General features: G+C 58.1%; 4 protein-coding genes and 3 non-coding genes across 7 annotated transcripts; 2 read left to right on the top strand and 5 right to left on the bottom strand.

Moving 5' to 3' along the window:
* Nucleotides 1–274: 274 nt before the first annotated feature.
* A1Q1_t473 lies at nt 275–362 on the bottom strand. The gene has a single exon. It is a non-coding gene; the product is annotated as a tRNA-Met (tRNA).
* Nucleotides 363–558: 196 nt separating this feature from the next.
* A1Q1_03924 (trehalose transport-related protein) lies at nt 559–2,314 on the bottom strand (the record flags this gene model as incomplete). The annotated part of the gene is made up of 2 exons (XM_014322349.1): nt 559–1,826; nt 1,885–2,314. The coding sequence occupies 2 exons, from the start codon at nt 2,312–2,314 to the stop codon at nt 559–561; spliced, it is 1,698 nt and encodes a 565-aa protein (XP_014177824.1).
* A 3,623-nt stretch (nt 2,315–5,937) lies between these two features.
* Nucleotides 5,938–7,638, top strand: A1Q1_03923 (MFS sugar transporter-like protein; the record flags this gene model as incomplete). Its single annotated transcript, XM_014322348.1, has 3 exons — nt 5,938–6,013; nt 6,069–6,376; nt 6,484–7,638. 3 exons carry the CDS (start codon nt 5,938–5,940, stop codon nt 7,636–7,638), a joined length of 1,539 nt encoding a protein of 512 aa, XP_014177823.1.
* An 853-nt stretch (nt 7,639–8,491) lies between these two features.
* On the top strand, nt 8,492–8,563 carry A1Q1_t521. Its single transcript has one exon. It is a non-coding gene; the product is annotated as a tRNA-Gln (tRNA).
* Nucleotides 8,564–8,899: 336 nt separating this feature from the next.
* On the bottom strand, nt 8,900–8,996 carry A1Q1_t472. Its single transcript has one exon. It is a non-coding gene; the product is annotated as a tRNA-Glu (tRNA).
* A 207-nt stretch (nt 8,997–9,203) lies between these two features.
* A1Q1_03922 (class E Vps protein of the ESCRT-III complex, Did4p) lies at nt 9,204–10,053 on the bottom strand (the record flags this gene model as incomplete). The annotated part of the gene is made up of 3 exons (XM_014322347.1): nt 9,204–9,377; nt 9,417–9,794; nt 9,838–10,053. 3 exons carry the CDS (start codon nt 10,051–10,053, stop codon nt 9,204–9,206), a joined length of 768 nt encoding a protein of 255 aa, XP_014177822.1.
* A 2,503-nt stretch (nt 10,054–12,556) lies between these two features.
* A1Q1_03921 (ABC protein) lies at nt 12,557–17,371 on the bottom strand (the record flags this gene model as incomplete). Its single annotated transcript, XM_014322346.1, has 9 exons — nt 12,557–13,443; nt 13,493–15,095; nt 15,143–15,715; nt 15,888–15,971; nt 16,106–16,356; nt 16,421–16,792; nt 16,855–16,891; nt 16,971–17,079; nt 17,133–17,371. The coding sequence occupies 9 exons, from the start codon at nt 17,369–17,371 to the stop codon at nt 12,557–12,559; spliced, it is 4,155 nt and encodes a 1,384-aa protein (XP_014177821.1).
* Between the last annotated feature and the right edge of the window lie 85 nt (nt 17,372–17,456).

The following is a 17,456-nucleotide window of genomic DNA, read 5'->3' as shown; positions in this document are numbered from 1 at the left end:
CGAGATTAGAGAGCGGACCTCGCCTCCCGTCGCTATTCCAGTGTGCTCATTGGTAATCACTGCCAGTGCCGGCGGAAGTGGTCCAACACCCTGCTTTGCGACCCTGGGGCGATCATCCCCAAAAGAAAGTCGCCGGCGGCAGCGAGCGGCAGCGGCCGTCGGCTGTTTGTGTAAGTCGCCGCATTCTACCTCGCAAGCTTGCGGGCAGTAAAAATAACCAAAAACCAAAGGGGTCGGGTCAGACGAATTGGACATGCAGAACACAAAAAAGTCTTAGCGACGAGAAGTTTCGATCTTCTGCCCTTTGGGTGGCGCCATACTTGCGTATGAGCCCAACGCTGTTCCATCTGAGCTACGTCGCTTTGATGTTTGATCGCGTGACCCCAAGGACTATGTTCAGGATGCCAGAAATTCGACGGCAAGTTGCTGTAAGCGTAGCATGCGCGCCTCTATGCATGGGGAGTGAGTGATACTGAGGCATTGCATCTCATATTCCCCTTAAAAGTGCAAGTCGACGGCTGCAATCGTACAACGAACAAAACACGGCGGTTTCTTCCTTTACTTCTTAACGACAGGTGCCTCAGTCTCGACGTCCACGACAGTGACAACCGCTCCCTTGCCGTCCTTGGCGCACTCGTCATCGCTGGGGTCACTCTTTCCCGCCGCTTCGGCGCTCGCGTCCCACACCTTAGTCCTTGCAAACTTGCGCGCGGGTACTTTGTTCGCGAAGAGGATCTCGAGTTCGGCATAGCTCCGGTTACTCGTCTCGGGCACGCGGAAGAAAGCCCACAGCGTCCAAAGAGAGTTGATGCCAGCGAAGAAGAAGGCGCACTTAGGGCCCCAGTTCCAGCTGTCTGGTGCAATCATGCGCGGCACGAGCTGGTTCTGCACCGCTCCCAGGAGGAGGTAGAACATGCGCCCGAGCGCGATGGACCGCGCACGCAGACGTGTGGCGGGCAGTTCGGCGGAGATGGAGTACACAATCGGGCCCAGTGTGATGTGGTAAACGAGGTTGATCATTGCCAGTAGCGCTCCCAGGCCCTTGTTCACGCCGGTGGAGGAGGGGAGGCAGCCCAGGATACCGATGAGCAAGAGGATCGTGATGAGGCTCGCCTGGCCGCCAATGAGAAGAGCGCGGCGCGAGATGCGGTTGATAACAGCCAGTTCAAGGCCACAACCGACAATGTTCATCGACGCGATGATGAGGCCAAAGTTGAACGCCCAAGTAGCGTTCATGCCCGCATTCTTAAGGAACACGGTCGCCAGCCCGGATAGGTTGTACCCGCTCCATTGCTGGTTTCCCCAGACACAGAGCATGATCTCAGTGCGACGCCGGTTCGTCCCCTTGAACATGTCCATGAAGCTGGCACTGCGGGCCTCGATTTCCTCCAGCGCGTCGGTGTGCCGGATGTACGCGAGGTAGGCATCCAGGTCCTCTTCATCGTAATACCCCTTGCGGGCTGTACGGCGGATGGCCTTCTTCGCGTCCTCGTTCCTCCCCTTACGAATCAGCCAGTAGGGCGACTCCGGGGCCAGGATAGCCGTGATAAGAAGCGGGACGGGGAACACCCACTGCAGCGCGAAGGGGAGCCGCCAACCCCAGACGCCGTGCATCTGTAGGGAGCCGCGCGTAACTCCCGCGCCGAGGAAGGAGCCTGTACCCCATGCCATGGAGATGAACGAGGTCGCAAAACCGCGCAGACCGATGGGACACAGGTCCGCCGCGTACGAAGCCGTGAGCGTCTGGAAGATGCCCCAGCAGAAGGCAACGAGTGCTTCGGCTGCGAGCAGCATTTGGTAGCTCTTCAGGAACACGAACATGAAGACTGGGCGTGAGCGGTGATTCTTCGGTACGACAAGCCTCAGTCCGTCATGTATACTCACTAACACCAATGATAACGACCATGCCGAAACAGTATGTCGCTCGATTTCCGAAGCGTTCCGCCGCCCATCCAACAAAGAGCAGAGACAGAATCTGCCCTGGCAGTGTGATGAGGGATAGAGACGTCTGCCACTGGGCAGGAATGATCTTCTTCGTGTGTCCCGATGCGTCCGTGAAGTCCTTTCCGAAACGCGCCAGGAAGTCCGGGTGGGCATAGAACGAGGGGAGGAGGTACCCGTCGTATCCGTCCATAATGAGGGCGATTGAGAGGATGACGCTCCACGTCACTGCGCGCCAGTGCGAACGGAACGCAGTGCGCATCGGCACCTCGCGCTCCCTCTCCATCAATCGCAGGCCGCGCGCGAGCTTGTCCGGGTCCGCTCCCTCTGCGATTGCGATTTGCTCCGCCGTCAGGCCAACATCCCTCGGCATCTTTGGTCGTGTGCCCGTCGGGTGAGAGAGTGTGTGGGGCCGTGTGGGGCCTACTCTTGCAGCGAGCTATATATGCGCACTAGTGAGGCCGGCATCGCGGATCATGTGGGGCCATGCTACGGCTACTTCCCAGCAGCACCGTTGCGGACCGCGTTCTGCCGCGCGTTATTGTCCGGGAAGATCGGCGACAAACGTCGATGACCTTCGTGCGGAAGTCTGAGCATATATCGAATATGCGGTATGGTTGTTGATGATCGAGATCGAGCCCACTTGCAGTATGGAAATCGAGGTAAACGTAGGCAAGTTCACTAGCGCAACTTAGTGTGCCCCACGGTCCTACGCCACCGGCTGCTCACCCCATTGCCGCGGATCGAAGACAGTCATCTGCACTACCCCTCCCCCCGCGCGCGGACCGGAGTGCCGATCATCAGGTGCCTCTACAGCCGGAGCAGTAAGCGCTATATCCTAGATGGAAACCGGACGAGTTCGCTATATCCCGTTGCCGTGTCGGGGAAGTCGGCGGACATGGGGGCTCGTTTGAGCAAGGAATGGCGGGCGGGTCGCCTTACCCAGACTCGGGGGGCAGTGCATGCTGGTTTATCACGTGCCGACAGCAACACACATCACTAGAACCTAACAGCTTTACGAGATCGAATGTCTTGAATTCTGATGGAACTGCACTGGTGGAAGAGAGGCTCGGTGGCGATAACCGAATTCCGCTTGGTGGGCAGAGATAAGCGGCCCATTCGCCGCACGGCGCCGTGGACGACCCAGAAAAGCGGACCGTCGGGCGAGGTCCGATATACCATCACCTCATGGACACCGCAAGTCACCCCTGTCCGGCGATCATCGCCGGACGCCGCAAGCCGCAGGGAGGAGTAGATTGGCGTACAGTGGTGCTGCGGATATCGGTACCAGAATCGTCGCAAGCCAGCTGGTTGGATCGCGATCGGATCGTCGCGTTTCGTGGCGTTCTCGGGATAACAGTCCCCAGGCAACTCACCGGAGCGAGTGCAAGCGAGTCAACTCGGGATAAGACTGCAACCTTTTGAACCGCTTGCTGCATGCGCGTTGTCCGCCGTTACGGGCCCTTGCTGACGATAACTGGAGACGTTCCGCAGTTGAGGTTATAGCTCATGACTCATCCGTATTTCTTTGCCCCGCAGCAGCCGCCGAAGGCGGTATGATTGCTACGTCAGCCTTTGGCCTAACCAGATGTGTTAGATTTTGAGGGCTAGCGAGATTCGCACCATATTGCACAGGGCAAGGATCGGATAAGAACGCGAAAGGAAGCCAAGCGTTGGGAAGACATCGAGATTTCCGAGATAGTGGGCATAACAGGTCTGTGATGCCTTTATCTGTTCTGGGCCGCACACGCGCTACACTGACTGAGCCAGCGAGCTGTTCGGACCGAGCATCGCGACATTTCGAAGACGTTGCCGATCGCTGTAGAAGTTGTTGGGTGGCTTCTGGCCATCAGTGATGAGCGTCGGATTGCGAGGGAGTCGAACTGCAGATGAAGCGAAAAAAGCAATGAGGATGCGAGCGACCACATCAAAACTGTGCGCTGAATGGAACCTTGATTAGTTGATTGACACGACGGAAGGCCCGAGCCCAACATCGACTCAGTGTCGAGAGTCCGCACGCTCTCCTGTGCAGATCGTTTGGCGCTCAATGGGGGCCGACTCCAAGTAACGTTGACCCGTCGACTGCCTCGTCGACCGGGGCCCACCACATGTCGAGGTAGTGAGGCAGTTCTGCTGAACGTTGGCGTCTATCGGCCAAATTCTGCGCGGTGACTGCCATGTCAGTGCGTGCAGCGAGTCATCGCCGATGAGCGGTGGGCGATATAAGGTGAAGGGCGAGAATGAACGGTGGGGTGACAAACGTGGTCGTCTTTGTCCTTGTTGCTTACTACGGGCTAGAGGCTGCCTTCGACATCCTGGAGCAGAGATACTTCACGTTTCAAGGAGTCGAGGGGGCGGGTATGCTAGTTTGTTTCCACAGGGATTGCATTCGAACGTTGCGAACCCGGTGCGCAGCGTCACACTCCACTCCATCAGTGTGTATAGCAGCACCGCAGGAAAAGATTGCCGTTTTCCTGGACGGAGGCATTGGGCGCGCACATCATCCAGTGTGGCCTCACGGAGATCTGGTGGTCGAACAACGCTGAGAGCGCTGACGGCGACGATAGCGATGAGTTTGTGCAGTCGACAGTGAACCCTCCACATCCCACAGCCGTGTGTCGGGGTTCTGAGAGGGACTGCTCCCCATCTCCCCGAGGGCGTAGTCGTATCGGAGACAGGACTTATCAGTCTCGCGGAGCGGTCTGCACGTCTTCAGACTCGCGACGGCCGATCAGGTCTCGATCCGGTGCCTGTCTCCAGCTTCAACCGCATTCCCATGATGATCCTCCCTTCCACATTCTGCTGCTCATCCTCTTCCCCATTTCCACGTACCATGCATGTTGTGTTTGAGGAGCTTGGGGGTGCCTGCAAATTTGCTTCGACTTCTCGAACTGGCATGAGCTGACCACGCACGCCAACTCGTCTCGCACTCCACACTTGCATTTGCCGAGCAAGTCACCACCCCGCAAAGTCGGGCAGTCACTGTCGCAGCCCCGCAGACTGCCACAATCAGCCTCAACCCTCATGGGAACCAGCATATTACGCAACTGGTCATGCGACATCGGAATACAGATACGAGCACTGGAGGCCAGCAGGGCGCACGATGTCGCCCGACCGTCCGAGGGGAGCCAAGATCTCCAAGATCTTTCAAGGCCTTAACGAGAGGCGGGGCTGTCCACTCGCATGCCTCGCTAGCCAATCGCCGCGGACATCGGAGGCAGGATCGCGGTTTGAGAGCGGGCACCCCGACTCCGAGATGTGGTGTGGAGGGCCCCGCCAGATGCTGCGGGGACCAACCCGCACAGGAACGAGTCCATCGAGCACGCTGATACGCGGGCAGGCCAGGATAGGAGTGTTCTAAATCAGGGATTTGCCTCGGGGCTTGGCCTGCTGCTCATCTTCACGCCTGAGAGCACAACCGGTACGAGCACCGGGTCATGAGCCGGGCGTTCCGCGGAGGCGTGGCTGACGCCCAGAGGGTCTGCGGGCAGGGAGATGTATGGTTTATCCGTCTCTTAGCGAATCAAGGCTTATCAGTGGTTTACCCGTCTACGAAATCTGCAACAGCCGCCCGGAGGCTCTCACCTGTTCCTAATCGCGTTTGCTAAGCAGGCATCAGCTGGTTCAGCTGGGCCCACCTGGGACCGTCCGGGGCCATGACAGGGCCCGATAGGGCCCAGGTGGGCCAAATTAACACTCCCTCGGGGACCGTGTGGGGGCGGCGGCGATCTGAAAATAAGCCGGTCTCTCTTGGCGGGGCAAAGTTCGGAGAGGCTGGGGAAAGCGAGTCACCGAGTTTTTTTTGACGCGTTAGACGAGTGCGGCTACGACGGATCCAGCAAATCCAGTGGCCGGTCGTGAGACATACAAAAGGTTCCAGCTGGAGAGACATTCCACGCTAAATCTCCCAACCTCGACACTCCTTCCCCTTCCCCTTCTCCGCACTCCGACTCTTCAATCTCAACAGCGGTCAACACAGGAGGAAACACAGCGACCATGAAGACCTGGTTGATGAACATCCTGGTCGGTTTCCCGACGTTCCTTGCGTTCGGTTACTGCCTGACTTTCTTCGGTGAGTCGACGATCTCTGCCACATCAGCTCTGAATGTATGACTAACGATGTGTAGGTGGAATTCTTTCTCTGCCCTCGATCTACCTGCACTTCCCTCAGCTCGACACGACGACCACCAAGGGCGCTCTGAAAGACCACAACAGTCTGATCCAGGGTACCGTCAATGGCGCTTCGAACTTGGGTGGCATCTGTGGCTCTTTGTTCTGCATGTGGGCTGGCAACAAGTTCGGAAGGCGTTTGACCACCTTCGTTGGTGCTTTCATCACGCTCATCGGCACCGTCATCTTCTGCACGTCGTTCAGCATGGCCCAGATGATTGTCTCTCGTGTGGTTCAGGGATGGGGCATCGGTATGATGATTTCCGTAAGTTTGTTGTGTGTGGCGCGGGGTTTGATTTTTTTCGAATCTTACTTCGTGTCCGGTGCCTCCGTCGGGAGGTCGGGAGTGCCTTCGGCGCTGACTCCACCCAGACTGTCCCTGTGTGGCAGAGCGAGTGCAGCAACACTAAGAACCGCTCCTCGCACGTTATCGTCGACGGCATCATGGTGTCGGGCGGCTTCATGCTCGCTGGATGGATCACCTACGGCTTCTGGACGACGCACTCTGAGGAGAGCTGGTCGTGGCGCATCCCCGGAATTTTCATCGGCATCTTCGCCCTCATGGTCCTCTCCGGTGTCTACCTCTTCCCCGAGTCGCCCCGTTGGCTCGTCATGAAGGGCCGCACCGAGGAGGCCGCTCTCATCTTCGCCGACATCCACAAGACCAGCGTCGACTCCGAGGTTGTTCAGCGTGACCTCTCCGCCGTCATCCGTGCCAACGAGGCCTCGAAGCACACCAAGTGGACCGGTCTCTTCTCCTACCGCGAGAACAAGATGCTCTGGCGCCTCTTCCTCACCGTCACTGTCCAGTTCTACACTCAGATGAACGGAGCGGGTATCATTACGGCGTACTCGTCGCAGCTCTTCAGCACCATTGGTCTTGGCCCCGACCTCGCGCACATCATCGCCGGTGTCTCGCTCACTTTCAAGCTCATCATGTGCTGCATTCCCTACTTCGTCATTGAGCGTTTCGGCCGCCGCATGCTCTTCATGGTCTCTGGCGCCGGCATGGCCATCTGCATGTTCGTCCTTGCCATCTGTGGCTCGCAGACGACTCCGACCCACCTCGCGCCCGCTTATGTCGCGATCGTCTTCGTCTTCCTCTTCCTCATCTTCCTGCCCCTCGCGTACCTCGGCGTCAACTTCCTCTACTGCCAGGAGGTCATCAGCACCCGCTACCGTGCCCCGGCAGGCGGCATCTCCACTGCCGTCCTTTGGCTCACCCAGTTCGTTCTCGCTCTCACCACCCCTCTCGGTCTCCAGGTTCTCTCTTGGAGGTACTACCTCATCTGGGGCTGTGTCTCGGCCACTATCGTTCCCGCTGTCTACTTCTGGTACCCCGAGACTACCGGTCTCTCGATGGAGGAGCTCGAGGACATCTGGGCCGTCCCCGGCGGCGTCACCTCGGCCGTCCGCGAGGCTAAGCGTCTCCGCAGCCACAAGGAGAGCAAGGCTTTCGAGAGCGGCACCGCCACGCCTGTCGTTGTCGAGGAGAAGATTGACACGGACTACGTCGAGAAGGCTTGAGTAGACAGGGTTCAGCGTTGTTCATAATTTTTGCATAGCATCAGGGTTTCACATAGGCATACTTGTAGAATGCATAGGGATTTTCTCAGCTCTAGGGGGCGTACCAACGTAGTAGCGCAAGGAAATGGGGCATAATCGATAGCGCGCTCTTCACCGGCGATCAGCACACCACCAGGGGTTATCTAGCTACGTTGATCTCGACTGACCGGTAACACGGCAATCGACGAATGTGACCACGCCTGGTACGGGACAGGAATCTGACACCATGTCAACGGTGCCCCGGGTGAGGCTCGTTATACAGAAGTTCACTTCAGACATCCTCTCCCGACGGAGTCCCCACCACGCTCTGTCCAACGTCCTGCTCAAGCAGGCAAGGGAGTCATTTCATCCGCAATCGCGGTTTCCTCCCGTCCTAATTCGTAGGCATATCTGAATCTTGGGGCAGAATCAGCGAGGAGTGCACAGAGCAAGCTTGAGCCGTGTCCTCTACAGCATGTAACCCCTGCCTTATCGGTTGACGATGTCAGAAATTCTGATTGCGGGAACGTAGCCGCTCTTGATCAAGATAAGGTTTCGATTAGGTCCGGCGACTTAGCGGAACGGCGACTTGACTCATCATCTGCAAATGTGGTTTCTCGACATATCGCGCTGCACTTGTACGTATCGCGTTCCCGTCCGACAAGTCAGATCACCCCCCTAAAGGGCATGCAGAAGGCCATGCGTCTCACATGTACCTTGCATGTGCTAAGCCACATGCACATTCCTTCCCTGAGGCTCCCTGTCCACTTCCTTCCCGACCCATCGTCATGTTCCGGCGACAACTCAAGATCCTCCCGGAGGTGCTCTGGACATCGGTCTGATCGTATAACGGTTAGTACACAAGATTCTGATTCTTGTAATCTGGGTTCGATTCCCAGTCGGACCTACTAAGGGCTTGCTCGCGATCCAATAAGCCTCCTTCGCCAGGGAAGCTTCGGTGCTCGACACCAGCCAACCTTTTGCCTCCATCACAGCCGTCCAGCTTTCCCCAACTCGCCGCCTGTATTCAAACTTGCACAACATGGGCAGCCCGCCATCCTCACTCGCGTGCGGAGTGTTCCCGTCGTGCATGCAGTGAAGCAACCCGTGGCGTCTAGTTAAAAAGTCGCAACCCTGGTCGATAACGCCACTCTACCTCCACTCCTCCTCGAGCGCTTCCGAGTCGTTCATACTGCTCACAAACAAAAGCAAAAGCTTCGGCACTGCTCGCGCAGCGCCTTCGTTCTCCGCCAGGGAGTCGAACCCTGCTCTATCGCGCACTGCCGAAGCAATCTCTCGGACTTGAGAGGCGATTATACTAACCGATATACTAGCGAAGAGACCTTGTTGATCGTTCTGCAAGGGTAATGTGATAGCGACGGGCGAGGCTGCGCCCTTGGGGGCGTCGGGGAGCTTGGGGCGCGCTACAGTCGACGCTGTAGTCGAAGTCCAGGATAGCGAGAAGCTAAGAGGCCGCCCTATGATCAGAGCCGTCAGTGTCCATGAGTTGGTCCTGCGTCGCGGCGCATTATATCCTGCATAAGTGACTAGTCCCGGCGCAGCATGTCGAGTCTCCGCTGAAGGTCGTCCTCCTCCTTGCTGCCACCGCCCCCGGCAGAGGGCGGTCCAGACGACGGTCCAGGTCCCCCCTCTGCAACAGCAACCCGGGATGACTGGAGGGGCTCGTTCGCCATTGGGTTCGCGGTGGGCGCGGACGCCAGCTATGGCCTGTCAGTTGTGAGTGTGCACGTTTGACTCACCGCCTCGTTCATGCCCATGCCAATCTCGTCGAAGACCTCGCGGAGGATCTTATCGCTCTCGACGTCCTCGCCTTCACCCTCATCCTCGTCCTCCATCGCATCGTCGACGGCGTCGCTCATCATTTCCTCCTTCATATCCATGGTCGCAGACTCCTTCTCGAACTCGTTCATGATGCGCTGAATCTGCGGCAGGTTCAGACTGCGATTCATCTGGCCCATGGCGCGGGTTGCGCCTCGCATGGCCTGCGCCATGCTCTCGTTCGACCGTAGCGTTTGCATCCGCAGCGACACCGCTTGCAGCTGCACACGCATCTGCGTGAACTTTTGCATGTACCGCCGAGTCCGGACAAGATCCTTTGCGAGGATTTTGCAAGCGTTCTGACGTTAGTTATGTAGAGGGTTCTCGGAGCTGGAATCGCACCATGTTACCGGCCTTGGCGTTCTTCTTGATATCGGCCATCGTCTTCTTCTCCTGCTGCTCGAGCTTAGCACGCTCACGCTCCAGCTCACGCTGAGCCTTCTGAAGTGACCGCTGGTGTTGCCGGAGGCGCTCGGCCGGGGTCATACGCCGCCCGAACAGGGTGTCCTGATCATTGGGCCAGATGGCGATCGGAGCGGGGTGAAGGGTCGTGAACATGGGGAAGAGGATGTCAGCATTCACATCGCATGTAGCGCGTTCGGGCAGCAGAAAGTCTCACCATAATGATGCTCATGGTGGGCAGGGGGCCAGACTGGGCCGTTATCGAGGTGGATGGAAGCAATAGAGAAGATGAGCAGTGACGTTGGTGTGGGCGCGGTTACCCCGCACGCTCAGTTGGTGGCCAGGCACGTGCCCAGAGCTTGGTCGGGTGAGATCTCAGTGGCAGTGTTCCTCGGCGCCGGTTTGCCCCCGCATGACAGAGTTCATCGCCACCAAGCCAGGACGGACAGTCGACGCGACACGCACGCATCCAACTCAGATTCTCGTCTATACTTTCGTTCCGCCTCGCCTCCTCTCTCTTTTGCATTCGAATCAAAACGGCAGGCAGCTGGATATGATTCTGCGACCATTCCTCGCTCTAGCCGCTGCGGCGCTGGCGCCGCTCTCCCTTGCCTCTGAGAAGGTCAACGACGTCAAAGAAGTCCATCTCCGACAATTGAATGATGACAACTTCGACTCGAGCGTAGCGAAGGGCGCATGGTGAGATTGGGATGCTGAGACTTAAGCTGACATCAGGTTGGTGGAGCACTTCTCGCCGAAATGTATGACCACGGCTTGCGCAGGTGACTGATAGATCAGGCGGACATTGCCGAGCATTCGCACCGACATGGGAACGACTGGTAGAGGAAAACTCGCATCTTGAGAACTTCGGTTTCCACATGGCTCAAGTCAACTGCCTCGCCCAAGGAGGTAAGCTATCCCAGCTCCGCAGAACCCAGGTTGACCATCAGACCTGTGCACGAAGAACAACGTCAAGGGATGTGAGTGGATTCCAATGCGGACGGTGTACAAGTGACTAACTCGTGCGCTAGACCCCCAGATTCATCTGTAAGTTATCATGGAATGAAGTGAGCAGGCTGCTTACGCAACTCAGCTACGTTGATGGAGAAGACCAGGGCGAGTTCCCTCCGGAGAAGCGATACTACGACCTCCTTACGACGTACATTAGTGAAGAGGCGGACAAGTATGCGAAGAGCCTGAAGCTGGACACGGGCGACGACGGCGGTGCCAGCACGCCCAACGCCGATGGACAGGTCAAGGAGGTCGATGACGATGGTCTTGAGAAGCTGCGCGAGGAGGGCCCCGTCCTTGTGAAGTTCTTCGCCCCATGGTGCCCCCAGTAAGTTAAGCGATTAAGACCGTAGCTGACAGCCAGCTGCAAGTCTTTTGCGCCGACGTATAAGTCGCTTGCTGCCGAGATGAAGGGCGAGATCATTATCGCCTCAGTTAACTGTGACGACCACCGCGATGCCTGCCGACGGCACGATATTCAGGGATATCCCACTGTTAAGCTTCTCCAGGGCGGCAAGCGTGGGACGTCTCTCGAGTACAGCGGCTCTCGTTCAGTTCCCAAGCTCAAGAAGTTCCTGAACGAGAACGTCAATTCGAGCACGATGACCAAGATCAACGCAGACATGTTCAACTCGACTCTCGCGGAGAACGACGTCTTCTTCCTTTTCCTGCAGTCGTTCGTGACGACGAAGGACCAGGTGCGCTCGGTCAAGGACGCCGTCGCATCGCTTCCCGCCAACGTGAGCGTGTTTACCTCGAACGACCCGGCGCTGTATCGCGACCTGTCCGTCGCGCAGCCGTACCCTGAATCTGCGCTTCTGGCGTTCGCGGGCCACGATCGGCGACCCGTTGCCTCGATGCCCCTCCCGACGAACCAAGACAAGCTGGACCGCTTCGTGTTCGAGAACCAGTTCCCGCTGACGTACGACGTGACTGAGTCGATGTACCTCGACGTTTTGAAGAACAAGGAGTTCCGCCCGATCGTCGTCATGGCTGCGTTCAAGCAGGATGCGACCAAGGGCGAGTCGGAGGCTGAGCTGCGCAAGATTGCCCGCGCTTGGCGCAAGATGCCGCGGACCTTCGACCAGCCGGTGTGGTTCGCGTCCGTCAACGGTGACAAGTGGGCCAAGTGGCTCAAGCGTAACTACGGCATGACGCCGGCGGACATGCCGAGCGTGGTCATCCTCGACTCGAAGAAGGACGAGTACTACGACACGACGCTGGAGGGCGAGCGCGTGCGTCTTGATGGCGCGGCCATCTTCTCCGTCCTTGAGGGCGTGTACCAGAAGTTCCTGAAGCCGAAGAAGCCCGAGAGCCGCTTCGCCTGGGGCACCGCCGGGATCCGCGCTGGCTTCCTCGACATTGTCGTGTGGATGGCCGAGAACCCCATCAAGGGTTTCTTCCTCGCCCTCTTTGTCCTTATGGGAAGCATGTCCCTCGTCGGCCGGTGCTTCCAGCGCGACCGCTCCGGATTCGGTGGATACATGAATGAGAAGGGGTACAAGCGCGGGTCCAACCACGAGCGTCTTGACTAAACTCCACAACGCAACACATTAGATCTCTGTACCACGTATGATGTATCACTTGCGACCAGAAGTCCATGGGGCAAAGTGCATGATGCTAACGAGTATGGTTAAGAATACAACATCTAAGTCTCCTCCCCGTCAAACCTTTCCTCCTGTCTGGCGTGAACGATCTCCTCTCTCGTGATATTGCTCCGATCGCACATGGACCGGAACAAGCCCTCGCGATCGAACAGGTTGAGGGGCGTGTCAAAGTCCTCAATCTCGCCCGCGTTCATGACCAGAATCCTGTCCCAAGAAATGATCGTCCGCAGCCTGTGGGCGATGCAGAGGAGCGTCTTGCCGCCAAACTCGCGTCGGATCGTGCGCTGGATTTTTGCGTCGGTCCCCAGGTCGACGGCTGCGGTTGCTTCGTCGAGCACCACGATGCGTGCGTCCTTGACTAGAGCGCGGGCGAGGGAGACGAGCGAGCGCTCGCCAACAGAAAGGTTTGCACCTTCCTCGTCGATGGCCATGTCGAGCGTCCATCGTCCATGGCCCTCGGCGCTGTCAATGAGACTCGCGCGTTGCAGCGCATCGTACAGCGCCGCATCGTCGTGCTCGTCGAATGGGTCCAGGTTGGAGCGTAACGTCCCACTGAACAGGACGGGGTCCTGGGGGATGATGGCAACGTGGGAGCGGAGCGTCTTTAGACCCAGCGTACTGATGTCCACGCCGTCGACTAGGATCCGTCCCGAGGTGAGCTCCGCGAGACGGAAGAGCGCGACAGTGATGGAGGTCTTGCCCGCACCCGTACGGCCGATTATGCCGACCTTCTCGCCGTGCTTGAACTGCGCCGACAGGCCCTTCAACACTGGTGGCAGACCGGGACGATAGGACATGACGACCTTGTCGAGCTCGATGGACCCGGCCTGGGGCCACTCCGCAGGCGGTTCCGTCTCCTTGACCTCGTACTCTGCTTCCTGCGGCAGACTACCGTCCGAGTAGTACGCAAGTCGCTCAACGGCGTTCACTGCGTGTCAGCTTGCGATCTATGCTTCTTGAAGCTCATCCCCACTCACTAGCGTTCTCGACCTCGGCGCTCTGGCGCGTAACCATGCCGAACATTTGCGTAATCTGCGTCATGTACGTGAGACAGAGCGCAATCTCGGAAGGCTGCAGACCGCCTCCACCTGCGGCGCACATGATCGCGACGGCGAAGACGAGCAGAGCACCCAGCAGGTCCAGGCGGATTGCGAGCCAGCGCTGGTTTGAGTATGTCAGGACGTAGGCACGGTCTTCGAGGTCCATGTAGTACGCGTTGTCGTGGATGAACCTCTTCGTTTCGCCGTAGGCTCTGATCGTTGCCAAGCCTGACAAACTCTCAGAGAAGTGCGCGTAGAGCAGAGAACGCAGCATCGAGTCGAGACGCTTGACCTCGCGCGCCGAGGTGCGGTAGAACTGCGCAAAGTACCAATATCCACATCCCACACCGAAGATGATGGCGATGAAGTAGTGAAAGTAGACCGTGATGATGATGACTGAGCCAAGGAGCATAGCCAGAGTCATGGTCTGCATGCGCAGTGCTTCGGCGAGCGTTGTGTCGACCGTGTCGATGTCCTTGCCGAAGACACCCATGATGCGGCCGAGCGGCTGCGTGTCGAAGAATGACATGGGTGCGAAGAACACACGCCGCAGGGCGGAGCGGAACAGCGTGTTCGACGCATAGTAGCAGAGCATCCCCAATGCGGATCCCATGGCGAAGGTGAAGATCGCTTGCGAGCAGCCGAACATGGCGTAGATGCCCTGATAGAAGCCCATTGAGCGGTGGAACTTGTCCACCTCCCAGTACGTGATCCAGACTGTGGAGAGGACTTGCGACGCCTGCATTAGCGTTGCGGCGATGAGTAGGAGAGGGAGCGTAATCCACCCTTTGCCTGCCTTTAGGTACGCGGCGTACACCTTGCGCTCCACCGAGCCCGTCTTCCGCACCTCGCTCACCATGAGGCGGCCCTCAAGCTTGCCTGTGCCAGCCGCCTTTTTAACGTCCTCAGCTGCCAGGCGGGCGAGTTTCTGCTCATCCGTCTCCATGTCGGCCGCCTCCTCGATGGCCTTCTCCTCGGCGGCGTCCTCCTTCTCCTCCTTCACGGCGGCTGAGCCTCCGAAATCGGCCATGAGAGCACTGAATGCGCCACCGCGGGCAACGAGTGCGTCGTACGTGCCCTCCTCGACGATCTTGCCGTGCTCGACGGTGTACACGTAGTCGACCTGCGGGAGGAAGTGGAGGGCGTGGGTAACGAGCACGACAGTCTTGCCGGCGCGCTTCAGACCGAGGATCGCATCGTTGAACAGCGCTTTGCCGACATGAGCATCGACGGCACTGAGGGGGTCGTCGAACAGAACGATATCTGCGTCAAAGTACAGTGCACGAGCGATGTTCACACGCTGTTTTTGACCGCCTGAGAGGTTCACGCCCTTCTCTCCGATCTCCGTCAGGTCTCCGTCGGGCAGGATCTCGAGGTCAGTGATGAGAGACGCGGAGCGGATACACTGCCAGTACCGCGCCTCGTTCCACTTCTGGCCAAAGACTATGTTGTCTCGCAGCGTTGCGTTCTGAATCCACGCCGATTGCTGGCAGTAGCCCAGAACGCCGCCGAAAGTGACACTGCCGCCGAGCTTGCGCATCTCTCCGAGGAGCTGAGGTCAGTTGGTGCACGAGCAGACTAACTTACTCCCTGCAAGATACTACTCTTCCCGCTGCCTACCGGTCCGACGATCGCAACGAGCCTGCCACGCGGAATCTCCATGTTCAGGTTTGCGATCTTGAACGGTTCCTCTTCCGGCTTCTTCTCGGTGGAGGAGGGAGATGCGTCTTCCTTCTCTTCCTTTACGCCTTTGCGACCCTTCTTGCCCTTACCCGGCTTTCCAGCCGCCTTCTCGCTCAACTCATCTGGAGCACGAACGGTAGCCCACTGGAACGTCGCATCGTTTGCCCTAACCGCAACATCGAGGTTGTGGTCGATGGGGTTGCTGACGTCCATCGTTTCGGCTTCGAAGAAGTCGGTCAGGCGCTCGATCGCCGTCTGCGCGTCCGTCAGGGAAGACAGTGCACGGGGGAACATCATGAGCGGCTGGCGGAGGTAGTTGAAGTACGCGAGCGAGGTGAAGATAAGTGCAGGGTCGAGGCTGTCGTGGTATGATGTGTACGTCACGAAGGCAAGCACGGCGGCAATGGCGGGCACACTCGTCGCGACGGCCTGGTTGGCTGTGCGCACGAGATGGATGATGCGGATGCCCTTCATCTCCTGTTTGCGGATGAAGCGGAGCCCTGGAGTCAGCTCACGATGCGGCACAGAGCTTCTTACGCTTCAAGAAAGGCAGCTCATATGTGAACACCTTAATGATTTGCATCGAACTCAGGAGTTCTTGCAGCAAAGATGAGCGGCCATCAGTCCACTTCATGGAGCGCTTGCGTACGCGGAACGACGTTTTCATGAAGTTTGTCTGGACCGGAGCGAGTAAAACGAAGACGGCAAAGCCGACGAGCGCGCTCGGCCCAATCTGAATGATGAGTAAGATCAAACACACAATAAGCTGGATCGGTGTCGTCCATAGACAGTGCAACCATTGACCACAGTAGTCTACTCTCGAAATCTGCCCGTTAGCTGAAGAAATGCGAAGAAGCGAGCTCTCACGTCGCTGGAGAGGTAGGCCATGAGCTTGCCGTTCGGATGCTGGCTGCGCGCTCCCACGCTCAGCTTCAGACCTTGCTTGTACGTCGCGCTGATCAGGGCCGCACGAGCTAACGCTCCGGTCTCCATAGATCGGAAGAAGAACTGGTGCTGGCACACGGACTGCATGAGGGTCAGGCAGAAGAGGCCGATCGCCATGCCAACGCCGCGGCCGATATTGGGCTTGATGCCGTCGCCATGGTTTGCGGCGTAGACTAAGGTCAGCTAAGTACTAGATGATTGAGAAGAGAGATGAGTTATGCAGTGGAGGATACTCACCCTGCTGACTGAATCGGATCAGCGCCTTGATGACCAGCGGGCTCATAAGCTGTGTCATGTCCGCAAGCACCTTGAAAAGCCCCGCATACCAATACGTCGGGAACGTCTTGAACAAAGCCAACGCTAGGTTACCGTGCTTGCGCGAGTGAGCCTTCCAGTGCGCTGCTTGCGTCCTGACACGCTCGCGATAACTCTTGTCAGGGCCGAACTTGGCGTACTGTGGCGGCAACCTGCGCTTCGTAGCCGCCTTGATTTTCCATCCTAACCGTGACCGGCGCTTCGGGCGCGGATCGGGGTGAGCGCGGTTCCACTCGTCAGCCTTGGTCTGCGACTGGTGCAAGTATCCAAGGAAACGATTAGATAAGTGGTCGGCTGTTGGTCAGTTTTGCCGCCGAACGACGCATGCTCGGAGCAATGTTGATTCGGGCACTCACATTCCCTCGATGGGTCCATCTTCCACAGATCCGTAGCCTGTAACGGTCGTTTATAGCCGAGGCGCATGATCGGGCTAACCCACTGGCTTATTAGCAACGCCTCATCGCCAACTCACGTGAAAGCTCAGCACCGAAAAGATGTTTGCTGTCGCAAGAGGTAGGTCAGGCGCCTCGTCGAGCGACTTGCGCGGCGGCGGGGGGCCATGCTTCGACCTCCATATTTGCCTGGGATCAGCTCAAGTACATCTCAGGTGTGGCAGACGAAGGGGGAGACTTACCACCAGTGCTCTCGCTTTAGGCCCTTGAAGCGGTCCTCCTCCTCATTCGCGAGCTCGCGGAGACGGAATGCGACTTCGTCCTCTTGGGCTGTGTCGGAGTCCGAGTCGCTCTTGTCATCGCCCGGTCCCTTCTCATCTTGCACACCGGAGGGCTTTGTATTGGTCGTGTGAGGTTCGGCTGGCTTGTCACCGGTGTCGAGAGCCTTCAGCTCAACCTTCTCCGTCGCTCCCGCTGTCATCTGGAGCGTAGTTTTGGTGGGTTTGCGCCGTGAATGTTGGGCGACGGGGTGCTGTGGGGCAGCGCGGGAAGTGAAGGAGTGAAAT

This window comes from Trichosporon asahii (genome assembly GCF_000293215.1).
Source record: "Trichosporon asahii var. asahii CBS 2479 unplaced genomic scaffold scaffold00070, whole genome shotgun sequence".
NCBI classification, from domain to species: Eukaryota; Fungi; Basidiomycota; class Tremellomycetes; order Trichosporonales; family Trichosporonaceae; genus Trichosporon; species Trichosporon asahii.
Note: the sequence above shows the minus strand (reverse complement) of the source record. Positions and strands in the feature narration are given on the sequence as shown.